Below are 26,625 nucleotides of genomic sequence, written 5' to 3'. Positions count from 1 at the left end.
CATCTCCATACCTCCACAGATATGTCATCTGGACCAACTGCCTTTCCATTCTTCATCCTTCTTAAAGCTGCCCTCACTTCCACCTTACTAATTCTCTGCACTTCCTGATCCACTATCTCTCCCCCCGTTGTCCTCCTTTCTCTCTCGTTTTCCTCATTCATTAGTTCTTCAAAGTACTCCTTCCATCTACTCAACACTCTCTGTTCACTCACTAGTACATTTCCCTCTCTATCCTTTATCAGCCTAACCTGCTGTACATCCTTTCCAGCTCTATCTCTCTGTTTAGCCAAACGATACAAGTCCTTTACTCCTTCTTTACTGTCCAGCCTCTCATACAGCTCATCATAGGCCTGAGCCTTTGCCTTTGCCACCATTCTTTTTGCTATGCGACTAGCCTCACAGTACTCCTGCCTACTTCCTTCATCTCTCTGGTTATCCCACTTTTTCTTAGCTGCCTTCTTCTTCTGAATACTCTCCTGGACTTCCTCATTCCAGCACCAACTTTCCTTGTCTTCTTTCCTCTGACCAGATGAAACACCCAACACATTTTTGCCAGTTTCTCTCACCACCTTAGCTGTAGTTTCCCAGTCCTCAGGTAGCTCCTCACTGCCCCCAAGGCCCTGTTGCAAATTTTCCCTGAACTGCCTGCAACCATCCTCCTCCTTCAGCTTCCACCATCTAATCTTTGGCTCTGTCTTCACTCTCTTCCTCTTTTTTTTTCTAATCTCATTCTACAGACAACCACCCTATGCTGCCTTGCTACACTTTCCCCTGGCACCACTTTACAATCTCCAATCTCCTTTAGGTGGCATCTCCTGCTAAGGATATAATCCACCTGTGTGCACCTCCCTCCACTCTTGTATGTCACCCTGTGTTCTTCCCTCTTCTGAAAATCCGTGTTCACCACAGCCATTTCCATTCTCTTTGCAAAATCTACAACCATCTGACCATCTGCATTTCTGTCTTTCACACCATACATACCCAGCACCTCTTCATTGCCTCTGTTCCCTTCACCAACATGTCCATTGAAGTCTGCACCAATCACTAATCTCTCCTCTCTAGGGACACCATCTACCACTTCATCCATCTTACTCCAAAACCCAAATTCCTCTTTCTCCTCTAACTGACAACCAACCTGTGGTGCATATGAACTGACCACATTCAAAATCACACCACCAACCTCCAACTTCAGGCTCATGATCCTGTCTGACACTCTCTTTACATCCAGAACACTTTTCCCAAGCTGTTCCTTTAGGATTATCCCTACTTCATTTCTCTTCCTCTCTACACCATGATAGAACAGTTTGAATCCACCTCCAATGTTCCTGGCCTTGCTTCCTTTCCATCTGGTCTCCTGGACACACAGAATATCTACCTTCCTTCTCTCCATCATGTCTGCAGGCTCTCTGCCTTTACCAGTCATTGTCCCTATGTTCAGAGTCCCTACTCTAACCTCCACACTCCTGCCTTTCCTTCTCTCTCGCTGCCTTCTAACCCGCCTTCCTCCTCTCCTCTTTGATGGTCTTCGACCTACAGTAGTCCAATTTCCACCGGCACCCTGCTGGTCAACAGCACCGGAGGCGGTTGTTGTTAACCCGGGCCTCGACCGATCCGGTATGGCAATCATATTTGTGATCCACATGATAGTTTTGGCACAAGTTTTATGCCGGATGCCCTTCCTGACGCAACCCTCACCATTTATCTGGGCTTGGGACCGGCACCAGAAGTACACAAAGTACACCCCTAATGGCTGGTTTATATATATATATATATATATATATATTTTACACAAATTGTTATGCTGACACTATCCTTTGTTAGGAAGAACTAAAACTAAAGAAGTAGAACTAAAATGTATATATAATATTTTTACACAGTCACATTATTATGACCAATTCCACATGTCCATTATCTGGTGGTGGCAGTACTACGGTCTGGGGAATTTTTTTGTGGCATTCTCTGGGCCCACTCATCCACAGGGAAGGCACTCTCAACCGATTTGGGTATAAATCCATCTTTGCAGTGACAAGGTACTAGGACCTTATTGAGTCACGTCCATGCTGCACACTACAGTTACTCTGGATATTAGCTGGTGGTCATAATAATGTGACTCAACTGTATATATCTATTATATACTTATATATAATTTTATAGATATTTATATCAGCATTTTTGCTAGTGCTCACAAAATAGTGCATTGCTAGAGCCACAAACAGAGTTTAGTGGAAGACATTTTCAGGTTAAGAAGTTGTGTATTGTCTGCTGTTGGGGATTGTGTGTGTGTGTGTGTGTGTGTGTGTGAGAGAGATTTGCTCTGTCTGATGGTCACCCACCTGAGGGGTCAGCAGGATAACCGGGCCGAGGCAAGCCAGGATCTGAAAGAGAGGCAGCAGGGAGAGCCCATAAATCCCAGCTTTAACACACACACACATACACGTATGCTCACACATACATTTACATTTCATCACTCATAAAAAAAAAAAGTAAACCTGCACAAAATTAACATTTCAAAAAAGTCTCAGATATGAGAAATGATACACCATAATGATACATGTGGTACTGTATACACAGTATAAATACAGTACTGTGCAAAAGACAAAGACCACACTTCATTTATTTTTTTTCCCAGTCAAAACAGCCATTAAGTAAAAGCTACTCATTTTTCTGCATCAGAGAAAATGCAGAAAAACATATTTAACAATTTCACAGAGTAACACAGAATAACTAAGACCAGAGTGGAGCTTGATTTTCTCCATCCTGTCAAAGATGAAAGCTTTTTCTGTTTATTGGATGGTAACAGTTGTGGGGTTGTACCAGGTCTTGCACAGTTCTTAGGAGTTTTATCATTTTTTAACTCCAGTTTCGGCAACTCATGTTTTTTTCACTGCTTTTCCTTTAACCTTTCCCTTCCTTATGCAAGTGGATTATCTTACATCTAATCTCCTCAGAAATATCCTATGAAAAATGTACTTGTACTTAATGCCTGTTTTATAAAACAGTGTAGCGGCACCAAACAGGTTGGCTTTTTAGGAACCAGGCCTGCTAGTTCTTTTCATTTCAACACAAGACAGAATGAAAAAGAATAACAGAGGTTGTATCTGCATGTAGGGGTGAGAAAAAAGAGAGACACTGGAACGAAACAACAGGGCATTGAATTTGCTTCACTCAGCATTGCACAATTTCCACACTAATAAAATATATTACACCAACACGGTTATGTAGAACCAACGTACACAATAGAACTAAGGAAATTCAAACCACTGTTTTTTTCAAGAGAAACACAGACAGAAAGAGAGAAGAATAACAGGATGGAGGACTGCTCTCGTCACAGAACCGACTGTTTTTAGCTCCCTTACTCTAAATACTGAACAACATGTTTTTGGTACACAGGAAGCGACAAATAAAAGCTTAAATATAGTGAGTCACAGCCGCTACAGGCCTTTATCCCAGACATTTCTGACTCTTTATTTTTAATTCATGTCTGAAATGAATCTGACATATTAACATTTGATTAGAGCATAGAATTTATCTATTATTAGCTTTATTTACCAATGAACTAAAATACTGCACAATTATACAGTTATAGTCGGTAATAACAAAAGTGTGGTAGAAATTTATATCAGCCCCTTAAATGGCCAGGACACACCAGCATGTCCAAAGTTTTACTACACACTTCTATGACCTGAGAGGAAATGAGAGAGAGAGAAATGGTGTAAACTCGCAGTCACAGCGGAGACAAGAGAACGTACACGTGTCGTCTGAGGTTTTATATGTAATGTTAATGATGATAAAACTGTAGGGAGACCATTATCTCATAACCTCTCATGTATTTCTTCACTGTGAATGTATTTTAAAACAGAGTGCTGTGCAAAAGGCAAGACTCTGTAGCAGTCCGTTCTAGGCCTAGTGCCAGAACCTAATAATTAGTGGGGCATTTGAAAATCACAGCAGGGTGGGTCAGGGGAGCAGCCTATTCATGCAGCACAAAAAAAGGTAAGAAAATATGTGCCAAAAAATGCACAGTAAATCTGTCCAAAGGAGCCACACATCCAAGAGAAAAGCAACAGGACAGTCATACTTATAGCCGATCACCAAAGATCTACCCATTTTATAAAATGTGTATGCTAATGCATCTTCCCTCGTGTTAATCAGAAGTCTTGTATAAAAGTCATCACTGCAAAAAGTTTACTTTCACTTTGTTTTTCGCCACGTGCCACTATAAAAGTGTATATAGTGTATAATGGGTTTAGTGGGGCATGAAAGTTGGTTAGTGGGCCTTTGTTCTATCAAATGACCTCCTGACCCAGGGCCTGGCCAGCTTCTTTGTTTGATTTGCGAAAGTTCTCCTTGTTTGCCCTTTCTTAGGAACGGTTTCTTGACAGCTACACGCCCTTTCAGATTCATAGTGTTGAGTTGTCTTCTCACAGGAAAAATTGACAGAAACACCTGTGGATTTTTTCAGATGTGATGCAAGAGTGGAGCTTGATTTTCTCCTCTCTCTCAGATGACAGCTTTAAGGACTGTTCATCTGATGGTGACAGCTTGGTGGTTTACTAGGTCTTTTTGTTGGATTCCCATTTTGAAAATAAAGAAAGGCTGCTTTCTGCCTTTTGCACAGTGCTGTATGCTTTAGTGTAAAATCTTCCCCAACGTATTGTGCAATGATGTCTCAGACATCAGGCAGTGTATTTATAAACAGTTCATGAAATAACCTCGTGTGAGGCAGCACTGAACTCTTCAGGTAAATATTGTTATTCATATTTAAGTGCTTTATGTACAGCATCAATAAAAGTGAACGATTCTGGTCTACAAGCAGCTGAAGGCCACAGTATGTCATAAGCAGTAAACAGTAACAATAAAAATAATGTTTTCCTGTGTAGTAAACTACAGTTTTATACTTCTGAGCTTCTGAATGATGTGTAAGGTCAAGGCTGTGTCTATGGTTTATTCCCCTTTACTGTATTCGTGTACTTGTATAAATAGTGTTTTTTACAGAAACATTCAGCCAACTCTATAAAGCTCTTTCAGATATTTCTACTGGTGAGCAGGTGCAAGACAGTTTTGCTTTCCTTGTGGTAACTGACTCATAATCAAAGAAAGAATAAAAGACACAAAGTCAGTGCAAATGGGAAATTATAACACATTCCCCTTCCATACCGTGATGTATTTGCAAGTAAAAAACATGATATCAGGGAGCTAGCTGAGCGGTGATTTCAGTATTCGAATACTAGCACTCAAACACCTGTGCACATCACATTGCACTTTTATCTGAAGGTGGAAAAAACGCGAGGTGCACTGCATGACCTTTTTTCTTGGTGATTCACACTGCATTTTGTGACTCCCTCTTGATAAGCAACAATAGTGTCACAACTTCTATTCACTATTTATGTACAGGCTGTAAACTCTGGTGCTGCCCTTTTGGAAAGTGATATATATTAAGTAGCAAGCGTGGTGCTGCTAGCAAAAAGAAGCTGAAACTGCTTCTTTGTTTAAGGCAGGACAATTTAGTGAAATCATACAGTTGAGGCTAACTAGCTGCAATTACTGCAATCTACCACCATTACAGCTACAGGCCCACTTTCCTTTTGATCTGTTTAGTCAGCACAGAAAAACTGCTCCTAACAGGTTAACTGACAGCTTCAAGGTGAACCTTTTCTAACTCTGGCTCCTCACAAATGACAGCAGGTACAAACGAATAGCATAACTCACCATTCCCACTGAAAATCATTAGAAAAAGCATTTTGTTCTGCAAACATAAAATAAGCCACTAATAAATATTAAGAAACTAAAGAAAATAACCTTAAAACTAGTAAATAACATGAATGCTGGCAATGTTGAACTGTAACAAAATCAAATTTAAAGCAATGAAAACCAAAACTACATCACAAATGAACTTTCTTTACACTCTAACTGGCGATGATGAAGGATTTCAGTTCACAGACTGAAGAACGAATACATTTTGTGTGCGTAACTGTGTTCAATATTGAACTTCAGCACACAAATTCAAATCATCAATCAACTGCATGTTTCTCTGCTGCTAATTAACAATAGTGTTGGAACTGACAATCAGCTATGCTAGCTTGTTATCGTTTTGATATGTGCTAAATCACACATGCATAAAATACAAATATAAATCATTGAATCAACCCAACCTACAACCTACAGATTAGCTGTTACGCTGGCTGCACACTACAGAAGGACTGTTTTCATTTCATAATCACACATTACAAAACATGATATCTTATCAAGTGAAATCATCTAAATCTAGGCAATATATCTAATATTTCTCATTGAATTTTGTAAGATTATTAAACTTATTTCTAGATGTTTTGCATCATTTTAAGTGAGATCTGATTAATTGTATCTAATGATATTGTCTTCCTTTAACCATTATTTCGTGAATGAAGCAAAACAATCAGCTTATGGAATATGCTAATAAAAAAGCAAATGCCTAGAAGTGAATTAAATCTTGTGAGATACATTGACTAGATTTAAGATTTAGAGTTCACTTGCAGTCACCTGTTACAGTGTAACATCATGAAATATTTACTCAATAGGAATCTCAAAAATTTCAATCATTGAATTGCAAAAATGGTTTAAATTTCTCACGGGGAAATTTGAACAGCATTATTTTAAAATTAGAAAATAGAAAAGTAAATATGGTTAAAACGCCCATTCCTAGTCACAACCCCAGCAGGTCTCAGTGTTTGGGGGACATTTACTTACGCCTACTTTCATACATAGCCCTGGACTTGGAGTACAGGTCATAGGGGTCAGGTTTGCTGAGGTCAAAGGCCTGGGGGGGCTCTGCAGCTGAGGGCCAGTGCAGGTAGGGGGCGCTGTGGGGGAGGGCAGGAGCAGAAAGACTGCTCTGAGGGTCCCAGTGGTCCAAAACCTGAAAATACAGTGTCAGACAGATCAACACGCCACCCACCGGGACCATCCTGGAACATGCTCGTTGGTGTATCTACAGAAAAGATTGATGAAAAATCAAACTGGCAAATTTTTCCATTATCCCAAATGTAGTTGATCAGCCAAGACATGTTTGGTGTTGCACTGCGGCTAACAAGGAATGGAACCCCACCACTATACCCCACCAATTAGCATGGTGCTAACTGCATGCCTAAATCATCACTTGTGTCAAGCAGTGGCCAGTTGTTAAAGAGGCACTCTAGCTAAAATGAGAAATGCTGCCATTGATACAGCCTAATTGGCTCCTAGAGGTGTCACACCTGTCTGGGTGAGATCTTGCAGTTTAAAAACGAGGAAAATCTCCTTCTGATGCATTTTGAAGGTCAAATGAGTAAGAGGGTGGGCTTTTTTTTCCTTTCTTTTTTCCGCTAGCTGACTAATGCAGCAGTTTTCAAGATAGCCAGCATTACTGCTAGGAGCCAGAACATCATGTCTGTATTTATTAGCTTCTACATCAGTGGCACATCAGTATCACTGTGGGGGGCTTCCCAGTGGCTGTATGACGTATTTTCGGATGCTGGTTATTGTAGTGTGAGACCATTAAAGGATGAAAACACAAAAAGGATATAAAATCATGAATTTTATCAAACTAATGATGTTAAGGGTTGCAGTGCTGCACTCTTTCAGTTATTATGCTTCTAAACTGTGGAACTCAGTTCCACATTTTTATTAGACAGTCAAGCTCAGTGCTCACTGAGCTTCTAAAAACATGTCTATTTAAGTTAGCATTTTATTAAAACTCTACATTTCATGATATTTATCTTCTTAATTTTCTTCTGATTCTAAATAAATACTAATGATTCCTTTCATAACTTCATACCTGTCTGTAAAGCACTTTGAGCTGCCGACGGCAATGAAAAGTGCTATATAAATAAAATTATTATTATTATTATTATTATTATTATTACAGAATATCATGCAACATAAGAAATAACCAGAGGGACCGTCTAGGCCTTCAGACCTCTGTGAAGCCAAAAAATACATGTCTATAATTATTAGTTTATTCACATATTTAATATTGTCATAGTACACCTTTTTGATTTTTTAATTGTCAAATATTGGTTGGAAACAAAAGGTATAAATTCATTACCTACTCAACAGAAAATGATCCAATCAGAAGATTTTTTTTTTCTGTGGTCCTTCTGTGGTCCTGCTAGATACAGCCAAGCGAGCTCTCCTATTGGTTAGGACTTCAGGAGCTGGACTGAAGGGCTTGTGCATTAGATTAATGAATTTCTAGAACCAAAAAATGTCACTCTAGGCTTTCTGGAAGTCCTAGATATGTCTCTAACTATGAGTGGCAGCCCAACCAGTGCATTTCAGTCAGTTGGAAATAAAACTTCCATATAAAGTAATATATATAAATGTTTGTTACAAACTTCAACCAAATCAGGGAATGTATTTAATAAAATGCTGTTTTTAATCTGGAATGGGCAAAATAAAGGTTCATGTGAATTGCTGTTAGCTTAGCATTAACATATTACTAGAATAGATAGATATTATAGAGTAGATGGATAATAGTATGTCATGCAGCGTCGGTTTCAGGCTGGTGATTTTGGTATGCAGTTAGCACCATGCTAATTGATTGCTTTAAGCTTCCCTCTCTTGTTAGCCACATTATCCTCAAAGCTCCAGTGCAAAACTAACCAAACAAACTTCAGACCCCAACCATGTCTTAGCTAATCGACTACACTTGGGAAGAAGTGAGGGGGGGGGTTGCCAGACTATTGTGTGAGGTTCTAAAAATCACCCCATAATTAGTCTTTGCTTTAAGTGTACACAGCAGTCATTTTAGCTGTGCTATTAGCAATTTCTATGCTAGAATGCTTCTTGCTATGAGCCCATGAAGGAGGAGGTCAGCAGTAATTTTCTAAATTGGTTTAAACACTTGAGTAAACAACACTTGCACTTTGTGCTATTTCACATAAACTGCTTCTGAAAGACCTCCCCCTCCCGGTAAATAAATAAACAAACAAACAAACAAACATCTAAAGAATGGTTTTGGCAATGATGCAGATAGAACAGTACACGCACAGAATTGTAAGCAGGTGCAGAAGCTGCAGAAGCTGGTCTTCCACCGACTTTGCCTAATAACATTCGGGGAGCAGCGGAAGCCGGAGCAGCGGAGGGATAATTAAAGGAGGCAGGAGGGAAGAAAGAACGGAGCGGAGATGAAAAAGATGCCAGGTCTTATCAGAGCGGGTCACTGTTAGCGTGTTAATCTGACAGGGTGGCAGTGCGCGATGCAAAACGGCTCAGGAAAAGAGCAGATTAAAAAATGTCAGTGTGTCTTCGTCACTGCCAGGCAATCACCACACATCACAGAGATCCTCACACACACACACACACACACAAATCCATACACACATACGGTCAGTTACTACAGACAGGACAGTTTCTGAAGCAAATGAGATAACAGAGTCTTTCCTGGAGCAGTGATTCTCCGGGGTGGGTGGCAACTAGTGCCATTTAGTCAGTTATGATGGATTTGTAGCTTCCTGAGTGTTTCCAAATGATACTTTTACTTCCACTCAAGTATATTAGTGAGTGGAGGAATCTACTTTCTACTCAGCTACATTTTAGTCATTAACATTTCATTCCTTTTTTGGGCTTAATTTATTCTGCTGTGCTGGTTCAGCACCTGTAGTGCTCATGAGGGAAGGTGTTAAAAGTGTGGGCTGCTGAATAATTTGCCTTTTTTATTTGATATTTTGCGTGAAACATGGCACAAGATAATATGAGATCATGTGGCGAGAGATGACAACATGACATATGAAAAGTGACACATCAAACAGATGATGCCCACCCGGCTCACTACACTCTCCCTCCTTCAGGAAGAGATTTATGCAAATGAGCTGAGTGGAGACCAATTTGATTCTTGATTACTGACTGTGCCACTCCCATAGTCACATACAGAGATTCAGCACTCTAACCGATAATAAAAAAAGAACCAATAAATGAATGTATCCAAAACATAGGACATTATTATGTGTAAAAACAGTATTAGGCTGAAATCGTATCTGTTAAGTCACAAGTTAGAACTGAATTAAGAATTGTAGAACAGCTATTACAGAACAACAGTTCTTAAGCTTATAGTCTTATTCTAGATAGGAAAACAGTAGAGTCCTAGCTTCAGGACAACCCCAGCGGTGTCCTAACTTCAGTTTTAACCATCCATTTCTATTGTTTTTAGATTCAAGATTCAAGAAATTCAAGAGTTTTATAGGTAACTATGACAGGAAGCATAACTTTAAAATATAACTTTAACTAGGATAATGATGTGACAATGATAAGATCCCAGACACTGTAGACACTGATCTCCTCTTTATTACCTTCAAAGCTGATGAAAACTCAAATAAAGTGTTAGAGTGATGGTGGTCAGTAATGAGAAATAGTTGAATGTGTGGTTCTATAAAAGAAAGAACAACATAGCACAGCTCGGAGGCCAGATAAAGTTTAGGGAAATGGAAAATTAAACTAAGGAGCGTCGCTCTCACAATATTCTTAACCTCCTCGGTTGATTCTGTTTTGGTAGACTTTGGAACAAATGAAGGGAATGCTCTTCCCACAAAGGTATTCTTTTATATATAGCAACTGTTGCCAAGATGGACATATTTAGCAAAACTGGTAAAAAACTATTTTCTTCCTAGTGAACCGAGGATGGAGTTAGATTTGCTACAAAACACTGAGTTTTTTTAGTTTAAAATGCTGTGCTATTGAGGCCAAACTGTGTTGTTGTAGCTACTCAAAACAGAGCAAACTGGACAAAAAAATCTGTCACCCTGCTAACATCAGCGTGATTACACAGCAAAAAAATGAACCTGATCTATTCTACATAAAACCAGGTGCAGTGTAAGTATCTTGACTGAAGATGTTATAGAGTGTCGTTAGGTTGAACGGGATTTTTACCAGAGTTCTGTAAAGCTTGTCAACCTAGCAACAGTAGCTATGAATAAAGTATGCAACATAGGGACTTAATGATAGATGCATCGTTTACTGAATCATGTGCAGAAAGTTTTTGAAATAAATAATGTGGTGTTGCTATTAAGGCCTTTAAACTAAAGTTCCATTTATAACACTGTTATGAAGCATCATTCTAGTAGAAATACATTGAGAATCATATGATGTACATCTTATACATTTATAGACCCTTATGTCAATAAAATGTCAGAATATCATATGTCATCTCGCAAACTGTTATGACGCATCATTTACAAGTAATGTAACTACTTTAGGTTAAGTAGAAACATACAGACCTGATATACTGTACAGTGTTCTTCTGCCTTGCTCTTTAATAGTGTTATGAATAGAACAAATGTCCATCATACATAAAGGCCTCTATGGCACATGTGATTTACACAGTATATTATCTTGCAAATAGTGACATAACCTGTTTATAAATACACAAGTATTGCTCTATTAATTTATTCTATAGTGCTTATATATGTTTTATAAAGACCCTACACAGGCAGGTTTTAAATAAAGTGTTACTTACTATTACTATATACAGTATGTTTTCTTATACACTACACATGTATTTACGTATACATGCTGCCAGTCAAAAGTTTGAGCACATATGCTAAAAAACAGTGATTCATAGTGACTTACATAGTAGAAGCTCGTTCAGTAACATTTAAAAAAATATATAACTGATGTTCAAATAATTTATATGGTTCATATTAAATCATATTAAATCAGGCATGTTCGCTCAAACATTATACCCATATGTATTATATACGTATGCTTATGCTGTGCATACACACAGTTATGCTACTTTGCATGGCTTAATTCCAGCACAGCACAGTCAGGTTTTAATCCATAGCTTACAGCTACTCATTCCAAGTATTAATCTGCTATAATGTGACTGTGAGACTCCCCATGTAATTTTCACTGGTGAAAGGAAATGGACTGTTTTCATATCCATCTGTGAATTGTCCTCCATATATTAGGCCGAATATTAAAACTCAGCTTGATATGAGTCTCTGGGCCTTTACTTCACTTCCTTTAACAACTTTTGTACTCATTCTTTGATTAATAAAGGGAAAGAAGAGGGGAAAAAAATGTTTCTGCTGTTGCTTTGGGCTGGGGGAAATTCTCCTGAGGCAAATGATCTTCAATTACACCTTAGCCAAGAATTCATAGCAATTAAAAGAAGAAAAATGTAAAAAAGTACAGAGGAACTGTACTTAAGTCAAAGTATTATTGCTGTATGTTTCTATATCAGGCATGTCAATATAAACCCATAATATCATGGTAATCTTTTATAACAGTTTCTGATATTTTACACTGATATTGTATGTATAGCAAGATATATATTATATTTCCAAAAGTATTCACTGAATTGAATTCAAGTGTTCCAATCACTTCCATGGCCACAGGTGTTTAAAATCAAGCCCCTAGGCCTGCAGACTGCTTCTACAGACATTAGTGAAAAAATGGGTCGCTCTCAGGAGCTCAGGGAATTCCAGCGTGGTACCGTGATAAGAAGCCATCTGTGCAACAAGTCCAGTTGTGAAATTTCCTCGCTAGTAAATATTCCACAGTCAACTGTCAGTGGTATTATAATAAAGTGGAAGTGACTGGGAACGACAGCAACTCATGCCATGAAGTGTTAGGCCATGTAAAATGACAAGGAACGCAGAGGTCGCCAACTTCCTACAGAGTCACTTGTTACAGTCCTTCAAACTTCATGTGGCCTTCAGATTAGCTCAAGAACAGTGTAGAGAGCTACATGGAAGGGGTTTCCATGGCTGAGCAGCTGCATCCAAGCCTTACATCATCAAGTGCAACGCAAAGCGTTGAATGCAGTGGTGTAAAGTGCTGCAACTATACTCTAGAGCAGTGGAGTAGACGTGTTCTCTGGAGTGACGAATCACGCTTCTCCATCTGGCAATCTGATGGATTTTGAGTCTGGGTTGGCAGTTGCCAGGAGAACGGTACTTGTCTGACTGCATTGTGCCAAGTGTAAAGTTTGGTGGAAGGTGGATTATGGTGTAGGGTTGTTTATCAGGAGTTGTGCTCGGCCCCTTAGTTCCAGTGAAAGGAACTCTTAATACTTCAGCACCAAGAGATTTTGGACAATTTCATGCACCCAACTATGCGGGAACAGTTTGGGGATGGCCCTTTCCTGTTCCAACATGACTACGCAGCAGAGCACAAAGAAAGGTCTACAAAGACATGGATCAGTGAGTTTGGTGTGGAAGAACTTGGCTGGCCTGCACAGAGTCCTGACCTCAACCCGAAAGAACACCTCTGGGATGAATTAGAGTGGAGACTGTGAGCCAGGCCTTCTCGTTCAACATCAGTGTCTGACCTCACAAATGCGAGTCTAGAAGAACGGTCAAAAATTCCCATAAACACACTCCTAACCCTTGTGGAAAGCCTTCCCAGAACAGTTGAAGCTGTTATAGCTGTAAAGGGTGGGCCGACATCATATTAAACCCTATGGATTAAGAATGGGATCTCACTCAAGTTCATGTGTGTGAAGGCAGATGAGTGAATACTTTTGGCAATATAGTCTATTTACATGCATGTTCTAAATGTCATTTTCAAAAGCAATAATGTATTGTGGTTATACAGTACTGTGTAAAATACAGAGACCACCCTTCATTCATTTAATTTCTAGTCAAAACAGCCTTTAAGTACAAATAATTTATTTTTCAGCATCAAGGAAAAAGCAGAAAACACATTTAGCAGAATTTTTCCACAACCCTAAAGTTCAGTCTTAGAAGTTGGTTGTATTTTCTGCTTCTCACAATCCAAGTATTCCAAACACTTACGGTGATATTGAGGACTGGACTCTGGGGTGGTCTGTCCATGAGAACACCTGCAGCTTCTTTGTTTGATTTGTGAAAGTTCTTCTTTTCTATTTATTATCTTTTCTCAGTAACGCCTTCTTGACAGCTACATATCTTTTCTTACTCACAGTGAAAGGATGGACAGAAACACCTAAGGATTGTTTTAGATCTGAAGCGAGAGTGGAGCTTGATTTTCTCCTCTCTCTCAAAAATGAAATCTTTAACGTTTATCTGATGGTGACAGTTTTGGTGGTCTACTGTGTATTGCATGGTTGTTAGGGGTCCCATTCTCTCTGTATTTTTTAATTATTTTTGATCTCCAGTTTTGAAAACTCCTGTTTTTTTCCCACTAATTTTCCTTATGCGAGTGGGTTATCTCATATCTGATCTCCTCAGAAATAATTCCTGAAAAATGAATTACTTGTACTTAATGGCTGTTTTGACTGGAAGTGTAGTCTCTGACTTTTGCACAGCACTGTGGATTGTGAGAATTTCTCTATTTACCCAATAAATATGTAAATACTGGGTTAATGCCACACATTTTTAAATACATTTTTCTATTTTAACTCTCCAAACCATCCAGTTCCAGTACAGTCACATTGGCACAACTGATGCACCATTTAGTAAGAAACAGTGAATTCAAATACAAATCTGGCGAACAGATAACAGACTTTAGCCTTGATGTGTAACTGATGCAATAAGTGTGTTTGTAATTAATGCAAGAATGAATTTGGCCAATTTTCCAAACACTGGTAGCATTTACTAAAGTAAAGCACTGCGGCTAGGTGGCTATTACAGACAACAAATCTTGTTTGTCTCTTGTCTTGGCATGCTGTGGAAACATGTACATCACATAATCACATAACCTGTAATCAGCATAAACACTGTGTGATGATAGCAATTAGCTCGCCAGGAAAGCTTTGGTCAAACTTAAGTATAGCACTAAATTATAGCACTAATGCCATGAAGCTTCAGCAGTTTTTCCAGTAAAACTAGATTCCCAAAATGTGTTTTAATGATATTAGTTTAAAACTACTATTTTCTATAATGCAGATGTTTTGTTAGGACATATCTTTACTGCCATCTGCAACAAATAAAAGCTACATACCTCACATTTAACCTTAATTTCCCCCATGACCACCAAAGGATCAATGATTAATTTCACATAGTCATGACAGGATAAACCCGATAACTTATTTTAAACATTTACACCTTTTTGTTTAAATATTTTACATTATTTTTTTAATTATTTTTAAGGTGTTCTAATCTCTAGTGATGGTTTTATCTACTATGCTTCACATGAGTGAGTTGTAAAGAACTGAAATGCACAGCACTGGCAACTGCTGATATATCACACACCACTTAATTATTGGATTATCTGACAGTGCACTGTGCAATGGCTATAGACAAGCATATAAGACGTTTTGGGAGTTTTATGAGTGTTAGGGGGGTTTTGGGTCTAGATGGGAGAATATTTCAGGGTAAACAGAATAAACATAGACAGGAGTGGTATAAATCTTATGTTTATGCATGAGAAAAGAGCAGATAAATCTGGAATCCTATACAGCATGTTTGTTAGCTGAGAAAGGTTATTGAATGGGTTAGTGAGAGTTCATAGATATAGCACTACCAGGTCAACTGGGTCTAATTCAATGGCCAATGATAACAGGAGCACTAAAAGAATGTAATTATGCCTTCAGTGCATAATGAATAAAAGAGTTTCACTTTTTAATCAGCTTGTTTTGTGTAGTGATGCTATATCTGTCATGAACGGCAATCAATATCTTCATTTGAAAAAGAAAAGAGGGTACATCAGAAAAAAGGCACTGCAGCCACTCTGTAATTACTTGAGTAATTACTTAAAGCAGGCATTGATTAGCCTCAGCATCCATGGTTAGTAATGTAATAAGCTTGTATTTTCAAAAGGTTACAAAAGTGGTAATAATTACTGATGTAAAAACATTAGTAAGTTAGGCTTATGGCTGGGATATGATTCATTTTACCTGCTTAGGGCTCTTCCAAGGTGAAAAGTGACCTGCAATGGTAAGAGAACAAAGGCATTTAGCCTAAACATATCAGTGTAAAATAACTATAGTGGTGCCAACTACACTAGACTGGGCAAAAGGTGGGGTGCCAAAATTGTTTCAAGCAAATAAAACAAAGGAAAGCACAAGAGCACCTCATACTGCCAGTAGCAGACCATTTGAGCAGAGTAATAAGTAATGAGTGCCTTCTAATTCAGTTAAAAATAATTGGCAAGGAGAGGCGTAGTGCTTTCATTAAATTGATGGGGGACACCAGGACAGGCAGACAACAGGACAAAAGATCTTATAAGAAAAACTCTCCACCAAACTCCAACATTGACTGTTTAAAAGAGATTTGACCATGTAAATGTTTCAATTGCTCTACTGACTTGCATATGGAGTGATATTTTTTTTTGTTTTTTCGGTAATACACCACATACAGTGACAGCTTTTTGACACCAAAACAAATACAATGACAAAAGAGAGAAGATGCAGTAGCTAGCAAGAAAAAAAAATCAACACTGGAGCTCCTGAGGGGCCCAACCATCTCTGCATTGGTAGAACGCAAGTTTGAACTGTGGCAAAGCCAGAAACATTTGTTGCTGGGAGTTCAAGAGAGCATAACTGTCCTAGCTCTCTCTGTCAAAATGAACATTACATGACAAAAACATACATCATTATGTATGATTATTTAACTAATTTGAATATAACTGAGTTGCATAGGCAATATTTGGTGCCTCATGGGCACTTTCACGTGTCTTTGTAAATATATACAAACTGAAGGTAAGTCGGTGAAAGGACATTAAATCCAATAAACGGAGCGGCTCGTAAAACTGCCATGAGCACATAATCACATTGCTCATTCAGAAAGAGGCTTTACTGCAGCCGCCAAAGAGCGGCTAAGCTGAAAGAGAAGCTTCTGAAGTGTAATCACAAAACACACAGAGACAGTAGCGCTGAAGAGCACTCCGCCTGTGCTAAAAGCTAAACAATTACAGCATCAAACGAGGGAATTCATGAATATGTGCCTCCTATCTGTTTCAGAATTTGGGCCTTGAAAGTCTGTCACACACGCACACACACACACACATGCACACACACACACACACACACACACACACACACACACACACACACACACACACACACACACACACACACAAAACCAGGACCATGTGTTCCTGCGTCTTCCTCTCCATCTTTCATGTCTTGCCACAGTTGCCCTCCAGGACTACACAAGGCTATGCAAATCAACTAGACAGAATTAGTGAGTTCCTAGGTAAATTATACACAGACACACACATGCAGTGCAGTCCAAATGTCTGAGACTGCAAAAAATCTATATTTTTCCAATAAACACCACCATTCTCCACAAAACACTATTAGTCTTCAAAAAACACCAACATTCTCCAAAAAACACCAACATTCTCCACAAAACACCATCATCCCCCAAAAAACACCATCATCCCCCAAAAAACACCATCATTCCCCAAAAAGCGCCAACATGCTCCATCAAACGCCAACATTCCCTACAAACACTCATTCTCTAACAAACACTAACATTCCTCACCAAACATGACTCAGTTTTGACAGTCCGCTTTATAATGTCCACAAAATGAACACTAACAAGGCGATATAACCAGTGTGAAGGGGAACCATTGCAGGTTTTCAAAAATAACCACTGTAGGGTGCAAGATCTGAAACCACATTGAAAATCTGGGATTTTCTTTAATTTAAAAATAAAAATATCACATTCTAAACAATAAAAAAATAGGTTTTTGAAAAAATTAAAACAAGATCAAATGAAAAAGAAAAGTCTAATGAAGGAGAAATATTCAACATTCTGCACTATTTCTAGGTTACTACTTAAATTTAGGCAAATTTCTGACTTTGACCATCACAAAGCCTTTGTACAGATTGTTTTTGAATCTTAGCCCTTTAAATGAAGCAAATGGATCTCACACATAATATCACATACAACAGTGTGTTGAATAAATACTGATACTGAAACCTTGAGTATCAGCCAATAGTGATACTGATACCAATGTTGAAACCTGCACGAATCGGAGTTGATATTTCTTCTTTAAAAACTGCTCTGCTTTCAAAATGAGCTATTTATAAGTGAATCACTTCACTTAAGATGATCTTCTAAAGGTAGACCATCATGCTGAAACAACTCGAACACTCTACTACCTCACATAGACAACTAACAACATCACATCACACAGTGGGAGTGTGTGCTATTTCAGGACAGATTTGTTACAGGACTGGATCAGAGTCATTCTTTATTCCCCTCAGATAATCCATCCAGCATCTTCTACTCATACCAGTCTAATATTCATACTGGGAAATGGATTGGAGGCAACTCTATGATGCAGAAAAAATGAACCAACCATCAAAAGTAGGAGCCGTAATGAGTGGCAGGGAAACACAAAGGGAAACATAAAGAGCAGCCCAAGAGCCGAATGACAATGAGTCATTACACATAAAGAAAGAAAAAACAACCAATCATGCTTTAACTGCTCCGCTGAGCCTCACTACTGTCTCATATGGCGAAACCAGGCCCGGCTCAGACAGCACAGCCTAGGCTTTCAAAGGAATACTCCAATGTTTTTCAATCTAACTTCCATCTGCTGAATTTAGTACATGGTCGATTAGCACAGACAATAATTTCACCACATTTCCCTGCACTTCGAAAAGAACTCCTCATTATTCAAAACACACTTTTAATAGAAACCAATGGGTAGAGCACATCTGCTCCCTGGCTTCTATTATAAATGTGTTTCAACGAACATTTTTTTTTTCTCTCACTCAAACTTAAAACGGCGAAGTTTTCAATGTGTGCTTATGTGAACAGAAATTCCACTGATTTTTCAAAATTGCAACATAACTAATTCCTTGAGATATACACAAAGTCATTCAGAGCAGTTTAAAATGAAATGGCTCATTGTATGTATAGTGGTGTCAATGTCATAAATATACACAAACAACATAAATATATTTTATTTACTATCCAAAATTATAAGTAAACCTGTTGACGATGGTAAAATGGTTGAAATCTTTAAACGTTTGCTTTGAGGACTGCTTTGCCTTATCATGACCTGTATGTACCTCTCTGGATGTTTAAAAAAGTCTTAGCTAAAGAGCTTCTCACAACTATCATAGAACAATGTTAGACTTCAGGCAGTGTAGTAATAACCATAGCATGTAACAACTGCCTGTGAGGAGACTTTCAGAGGCATGAAACTCTTCAGACTTTTGGTTCCTATCACCACCACTGTGAACAGTTCTGACTTGGTAATGGAGCATTTCACATCAAAACACTCTGACTCTGACCACTGGATCTTGGTTTTATCTTAGCCACATAAATATGCAGACATTTAAAAAAACATCCCCTTTAAGGAGCTTCTGTAGCAAAGGCACCACATAATGACACATTTGAAAAGACATGACCTGGTTTTAGGGCTGAAAGATAAATCGTTTTTATATCGAAATTGCAATTTAAGCAATTTTCAAATCGCAATAGTTGCAATTTTTTTTATTATAGCCTACACTCTTAAAAAACATAGTTCTCCAAAGTTCTTAAAATAGTTCTTTAGTAAAGACAGTTATTCTACAGGGTGGGCCATTTATATGGATACACCTAAATAAAATGGGAATGGTTGGTGATATTAACTTCCTGTTCTCCCACTCTTCACACACTGATAGCAACACCGCAGAATAAATGCTAGCACAGGCTTCCAGTATCCGTAGTTTCAGGTGCTGCACATCTCGTATCTTCACAGCATAGACGATTGCCTTCAGATGACCCCAAAGATAAAAGTCTAAGGGGATCAGATTGGGAGACCTTGGGGGCCATTCAACTGGCCCATGATGACCAATCCACTTTCCAGGAAATTGTTCATCTAGGAATGCTCGGACCTGACACCCATAATGTGGTGGTGCACCATCTTGCTGGAAAAACTCAGGGAACGTGCCAGCTTCCAAAGTGGATTGGTTGTCGTGGGCCACCCTGTATATAGAACCATGAATACTCAGACCCATTTGCATGCATAAAAAGTTCTTTCCATGGTGAAATGGTTCTTCAGGTTGGAGAATGTGTTGTATGTGCTTTCGTATAGCATTAAAAAGGGTTCTGGTATTGTTACTTTGTTGCTTGTTGATGTCAAGCATATAACAATAGAAGGACATTTTGGTCTTATACAGAACTTTTTTAAAAACAGTTCTACATAAAACCATATACAACACATTCAATCTGACGAACCATTTCATCATGCCGTGAACTTTTTATGTATGTACATCGGTGGAGTGCTTATGGTTGTACATAGAACTATTGTCTTTACTGAAGAACCCTTGAAGAACCATCATTATTCAGTGTGTACATTAGCAAACATGTTGTTTTAAGTTTTAAGAGGGGAGTCAGAACCTAATAAGAGTATGTGAACTGCCTGTAGGTGAGTTAGACCAATCAGAGGCAAGCAAACCTCCATGTGTTGTGACATCACAACCACAACTTATCGACAATATGGCACATTATGTTCAGGCACCAAGCCTCAAGCCAAAAAAGGGGGACATTGAGTTTTTTACACCAGAACATATCAGGCCAGAATGTCTTTTTTTTTAAATCACAATTTCAATTGCAATCACAATATTAGTTGGAAAAATCACAATTAGATATTTTACACAAATTGTTCAGAACTACCTGGTTCAAACACTTTTTTGATTCTACCTTTGATTTTCAGTACATATTTATTTATTTGTAAATGTTGTGTTGGGACAACGCTTTGTATCTTAAATATCTTAAGTATCTATATCTTTGTGCCGTTATAGCGGTAGGAACTTCCAACTTTCAATGGAAGTTCATGCAAAAATATTTCATTCAAAGAGCAATTGGTCCATTTGTCATGAAATTTTCACACAAAGTAAAGAGCTGGTATTTTCAAATTATGTAATTTTTTTTTTAAAAATGACAAAAATTCAGGATAGGGTTTTGTTCCAACAGCAACATGACGTAATGTGAATTAGCCTTTCATACATTCTGTATTGGTTTGAGGTTGTACATCTGATTTTTTTATACATGTTTTGATGTGAAGAGATTACTACAAACTTGGCAAAAATGACAATAACTTTTCTTTCCACAAAACAAGACACACAGCAATAACTTTTAATCAAATTCAAAAGACAACAAAATATCTCCTTTTCAACTAACTGCACAAATGTGGTGTGTATTCAAAGTTCAGAATCTGTACTTGCCACACAATTTCTCCACATGTTTAAATGAAATATACAATTAACACGTGACGACTCTGATTTTCAGTGGTTAAAGAGGGAAGAACGGAGAGAGATTTTCTGAAATAATGTTCATTTCAGTGTTTGAATTGGTAGTGTTCATTGTTTTAGATGAATTATTGCTGTTTTACAGTCAGATTCAGTCTTTATTTCAGCGTGCAGACTGAAGCCAACAGCTCCTTCTTTCTTGCTCTTGCTCTCTCTCAGTACCTCATCTTCTCTCTCATTTCTCACTCCATCTCTGTTCTCTCTCTCCTTCTGTCACTCCACTCCTCCTCTCTTTCTCCCTGTTTCTCTATTTCTTTGTCTCCTTCTTCATTCTCTCTCAAACCTCTCAACAGTCTTCTCTCATTGTCTCTCTCCCTCTCTCTGTCTCTCTTCTGATCACGTGTGGACATCAGTGAGAGGTAATTGAAACACACTGTGTGTAATCAGGACATCTGATGTCCATTTAACGCCAAATCAACACCTCGCTGCCCGGAGCCCGGTATCACAGTCAGAGCCAGTTTCATTAGCTAATGGAGATTTAAACAAGAAACCCACTCAAGCTAAGAGACGGACTTGAGACATTGTTAGTGTCTCATTATCATGTGGTTAATTCTGAAAAACAACTTAAAACATTTATCTTTTTATTTTGTATTTGAGGTCCACTTATGTCCTTTATGTACCGTCGTAATTCATTGTTGAATGACTCTTGACTCAATCTCTCTTTATTGCTTAGAATTAAATCAAATATATATATATATATATATATATATATATATATATATACATAAAGGACATAAGTCGACCTCAAATACAAAATAAAAAGCTAAATGTTTTAAGTATATATATAATATACATACACAGAACACTGAACACTGTTCTGGAGGCTTTGTATTATGCAGTCTAGGCTGAAACACTATATAACTAAACTGCATGGACTGGGGATTGAACAACATTTAACATTTACATACTACATTGAGCTCATACATTTTTACATAAAATTTTAAGCTCATTTCAAGAATTTCAGAAAAGCAAGAACAATTTAAACTGCCAAAAAAATGAAGTACTGATATTTTAACTTAAAACTTAGTTTATAAAAAAAATCTCATAAGATGTATTTTTCCTAATTCAGATTTTTATGTTGTTTTTTGCTGTGTTAAAACATGTTAAAATAAGTTATTAAAAGAAATTATGCACTACAATTTATAGAAAAAATCACCTATTAGAAAAATTACACTGCAAAAAAAAAAGTATCTCGTCAAGTGAAATGATCTTAATTCTAGCCAATCTATCTGAAATTTCTTATTTTGAGATGGCTGTGCACTTATTATAAGATTATCTAGCTTATTTCTCAACATCTTTATTTGTTTAAGTTATTTTAGCAAGTAAATTGATCTCACTATATTGGCAGATCATTTTCAAGTGCATTTCTTAAAACAAGCAAAATGATCTGATAATATAGTGAGATAAATTTACTTAATAAGATAGCAGTACAAAATGTTTGAAAATAAATAATAAATGATTCCTTCAGGATAAATAAAGAATCTATCTATCCCAATAATCTTAAAATAATCTTACAACAATCTCAGCAGAAAGAATATTAGATTTAATGACTAGATTTAAGATCATTTTACTTGACATGATACCATTTTCTTGCAGCGTTTCTTCCCTATAGAGGACAAGTTATTATTCTAACATTCTTCACTCGTTTTAATTACTTACTAATTCTCAGAAAATCAACAACATCTGACCAGGCATGTTTACACTTTTGCATATGACTGTGTATATTATTCATTAAAATATGAACACATTTGAAACTAATACACTCAATGCATCTCTTTTGTTAGTGTTGTCCCCATCTAACCCTGACTGGCCAGTGCAGCTGTTGAGATGTAATCTGGCAGCAGCTGATTGGCTTTTTGAAATGTTCCAATGCAAACTGCAAAAATGCACTGGATTATGTTCAACCCTGGTGTAGTGAATAACCACACACACACACACACACACACACACACACACACACAGTGCCTAGCCAACTCATCTAGCAGCAGAACAAGCTGCCAAAATGGCTGCCTGATTCCTCTGGCTGGACGCCCATCTCTGAGGATCAAACCGAGCCAATTAAAAAGCACTCCGGATTAGCAATCTGAGTACAAACTCGACAAAAAGCCCCAAGACAATTTAACAGAAACCATCCTCTAACTGAAGTGATATTTATGTTGCTGTGCTCCATCTGAATCAGACCCAAGACTGATTAAAACATTTACACTGTCTACCTGCAGGGCCAACCACTCACTGCTGAAGGCTAAAGCTCTAGCCGTTAGCGCTGCCAACAAACAAAAATGCCACATTAAAAAGCAGCGTGTTCAAAGACTACAGCTGTACATGTAAGCTGGTCTTGCTGAACATCGTTCTGAGAGAATGTAGATTTTTGCTGTACAGCTAAAATACACCGCCTGGCCATTTTATTAGAAATACCTATCCTATAGCTCCTCTACAGGCCTACATGCGTATAGTTACACATTGTATCTCATCTGTTGCTGCACAACTTATCAACCTCTATCTACTCCATTCATCATTGGTCCGTTTCTTAACACAGGAGCGCTGTTGAGCAGACATTATTTGAGGGGTGGACCTCAGTACAGCAGTGACACTGACATGGAAGTTGTCATGATAGTGTATCAGGTGTGTCAGACACAGCCACCACTCAAAAATACCCAGCCAAGAGCAGCTCTGTGGTCAGAAACTGACCAGCACAAATCTAACAGGAGCAACAGTTATTCCAGTATGGATATGCAGTGTGTGTAGTTTTTACAGACTGACAAAAATAAGTGTGGACTGTTTTCAGTTCAGTATGAATCTGGAGTGTGGAGTTATTACAGTTTGTCAGTAAGAATTATGGAGTTTAATCCAGTATGAATCTGCAATGTGTAGTTTTTACAGTCTGTCTGTAATAATGGAGCAGTGTATGGTCTTCTGTAATTTGCTGAACCTGAAGCTCCTTCAGTAATAGTTGTTCTGTTCCAAACCACCTCTCTCTAATGGAATAATAAAACCTGCTAATAGACACAGATGTGTCCTAGTAGTATTGATTGTCTGTGGGAATTCAGTTAAATTACACCAATACTTTATCTCAGACCAATTGGCCAATTAAATTCACCAATATTACATCACATAACCTCATTTAGGAAAACTCATCCAGCACCAGCAGTGCTTTGGTATGTGCTGTAAAAGCCATAAAAGTAATTCACTCATTTGCATGTGTGTTTGTGTGTCAATGTGTGTGTGTGCGTGTGTGTGTGTGTGTGTGTGTGTGTTTAAACACAGTGCTGGTACACACCCAGTGAGTAGTGTCTGAATGGATGGGTTAGATCCGCCTTAATGAGAATATCACACAGTCTGAGATAATTAGCTTTATGATGAGACGCTGTGAGAGAGTGTTTTCTTAAATCAGCCATAATCCAGAGTCAGCTGCTAGCATTATTACATACAAGTACAAATTATAAATTTTTCAGGAGATATTTCGAAACAGATTACATAATGCACTTGCATAAGAAAGAGGAAAGTCAAAGTGAAAAAACAGGAGTTTCCAAAACTGGAGTTGAACATATCATAAAAAGATACTGAGAAAATGGGATTTCTAACAACTGCCTGAAACAATTCACAGGTGTTTCTGTCCATCCTTCCAATGTAAGTAGACAACTCAACAACAAAAGTCTGAAAGTACATGCAGCTGTCAGGAAGCTGCTACTGAGTAAAGGAAAATATACAACCCCATTTCCAAAAAAGTTGGAACGGTGTGCAGACTGTAAATATATATAGGATACAATGAAATGCAAAACATGTAAACCGTATTTTTAAAGGAAAATACAACAAAGACAAAATATCAAATGTTGGAACTCACACAAGTCCTAATAGTAGATAAAGAGAACCAAATTAAACACAAAATAAAGACAAAACTATTAGACTTGGTCATTTATTTATTGAGGAAAATGCTTCAATGTTACACAATCCTGCCCCTTTGTTTTGTGACTCTGCCCCGATTGTTTCCACCCGTTTCCCACCTGTCCCTCGTTATCCTGGCGTGTATTTAAGCCCTGTGTTTGCCCTGGTCTGTGCTGGTCTTTGTTTGATATGTTTGATCGTGTTTGATATTTGGATGTTTGATGTATGTGCTGTTGATTTTGTTTGGTGTTCGTTCCTCCAGCCCCCGTTGTAGTTTTCCTGTGTTCGTCATCATGTCTGTATGTCGGTCTATCTGTGTTGGCCATCTGAACCTGGACTGTTATGACCACGACCCTGGATTTGTCCTTTATTTAAGTCACTTATCTCCGCATATGCGTCCGCCTCCTCGCTCCCCGTTACACATTTCTGTTAATACCACAAACATTACACATTTGTGATATCTGAAAATCTGATGATGCTTTAATTCACATTTATGCAGAAATATAGAAAATCCTAAAGGATTCACTGACTTTCACGCACTACTGTACAATAAGACTGACTATAATATTGACTATTCTATTCAAACGTCTTCTCTTCCATCAAGCCATTTTAATCTGAAAGGCCAACAGCTACTGCATGAAAGCGAACAGCCACCAATTAACACTATGCAAATTACATCATGCCAACCGGTGGCCACTAGCTATCATACATTTTTAGCCACATTAGCATGTCTGATCTAGTCATTTCTGTATTCATACTGCTCACATTCATCTAAAAGCAGACAGACATTCTCTGACAGGGATTCTCTTATTTGGACTACTGTTACATCCAAATGTCAGCAAGTGAGAGAGAATGTGGTCTCATCTGATCTGAGGTCACTCACTCAGAAAAGACAGTGGATACACTGAGATGGCTGTGCGGCATTACAAAATGAAAAAAAGAAGGAGAGGGAGAGCGAAAGATTGAAAGAGAGTGAAAAGGAGCAAGAGAGAAAAAAGAGGGAGAAGCAACAGAGAGAGAGCAGAAAGGGAGAGAAAGAGACAGATTAAGACTGCCCAGCCAGAATAGAGAGTGAAAGAGAGAAAGAAACACAGAGAAAAAGAGAAAGAGGGACAGCAACTGAGAGACAGAGACAGAGAGAGAGAGAGAAAGAGAGAGAGAGAGAGAGAGAGAGAGAGAGAGACTGAGAGAGAGACAAATGGAGTGGCCATACATAGAGTGGCACAATGAAAAAAAACAGGCCAGCTCAGTTGTGCAAGACAGATAGAATAAGAGAGTGAGGGGAGCATGAAAAGGAATAAGAGAAGAGACTGAAAGAGATAGATGAGCATTACTGGACACAGAAGACAAGGGAAAAAGAGAAGAGTAAAGGGGGGAGAGAGAGAGAGCGAGAGAGAATTGGCATCAAACAGAATTCTTCACTCAGTTACAGTGAGTAAGGGTTGGTTGATTCAGTGCTGCTCTGTAACAGGTTGGCAGGGCAGCTGGAACTGGCTAGAGTCACTGCGCTACACTCACTGGACATCGGGACACAACCGCATTGACCTCATTTTCTTTTCTGCATGCTTATCCCTAATGGCCATATGGTGAGTAGTTAGATTAGACCTCATTGT

The 26,625-nt window shown here is 38.2% G+C and overlaps 1 protein-coding gene across 6 annotated transcripts in view; it reads right to left on the bottom strand.

Moving 5' to 3' along the window:
• magi2a (membrane associated guanylate kinase, WW and PDZ domain containing 2a) overlaps positions 1–26,625 on the bottom strand; it is a 310,258-nt gene that overhangs the window by 43,405 nt on the left and 240,228 nt on the right. For 5 of the 6 annotated variants that reach the window (XM_037541066.1, XM_017707589.2, XM_017707591.2 and 2 more), the window contains 3 exons: positions 15,773–15,804; positions 6,727–6,895; positions 2,334–2,375 (listed from right to left, as the gene is read on the bottom strand). In XM_037541066.1, the coding sequence (XP_037396963.1) occupies positions 2,334–2,375; positions 6,727–6,895; positions 15,773–15,804 (243 nt within the window). The remainder of the gene's footprint in view (positions 1–2,333; positions 2,376–6,726; positions 6,896–15,772; positions 15,805–26,625) is intronic. The other variant, XM_037541071.1, reaches the window with a different exon arrangement.

Source organism: Pygocentrus nattereri, chromosome 1 (genome assembly GCF_015220715.1).
Source record: "Pygocentrus nattereri isolate fPygNat1 chromosome 1, fPygNat1.pri, whole genome shotgun sequence".
Taxonomy (NCBI): Eukaryota; Metazoa; Chordata; class Actinopteri; order Characiformes; family Serrasalmidae; genus Pygocentrus; species Pygocentrus nattereri.
Note: the sequence above shows the minus strand (reverse complement) of the source record. Positions and strands in the feature narration are given on the sequence as shown.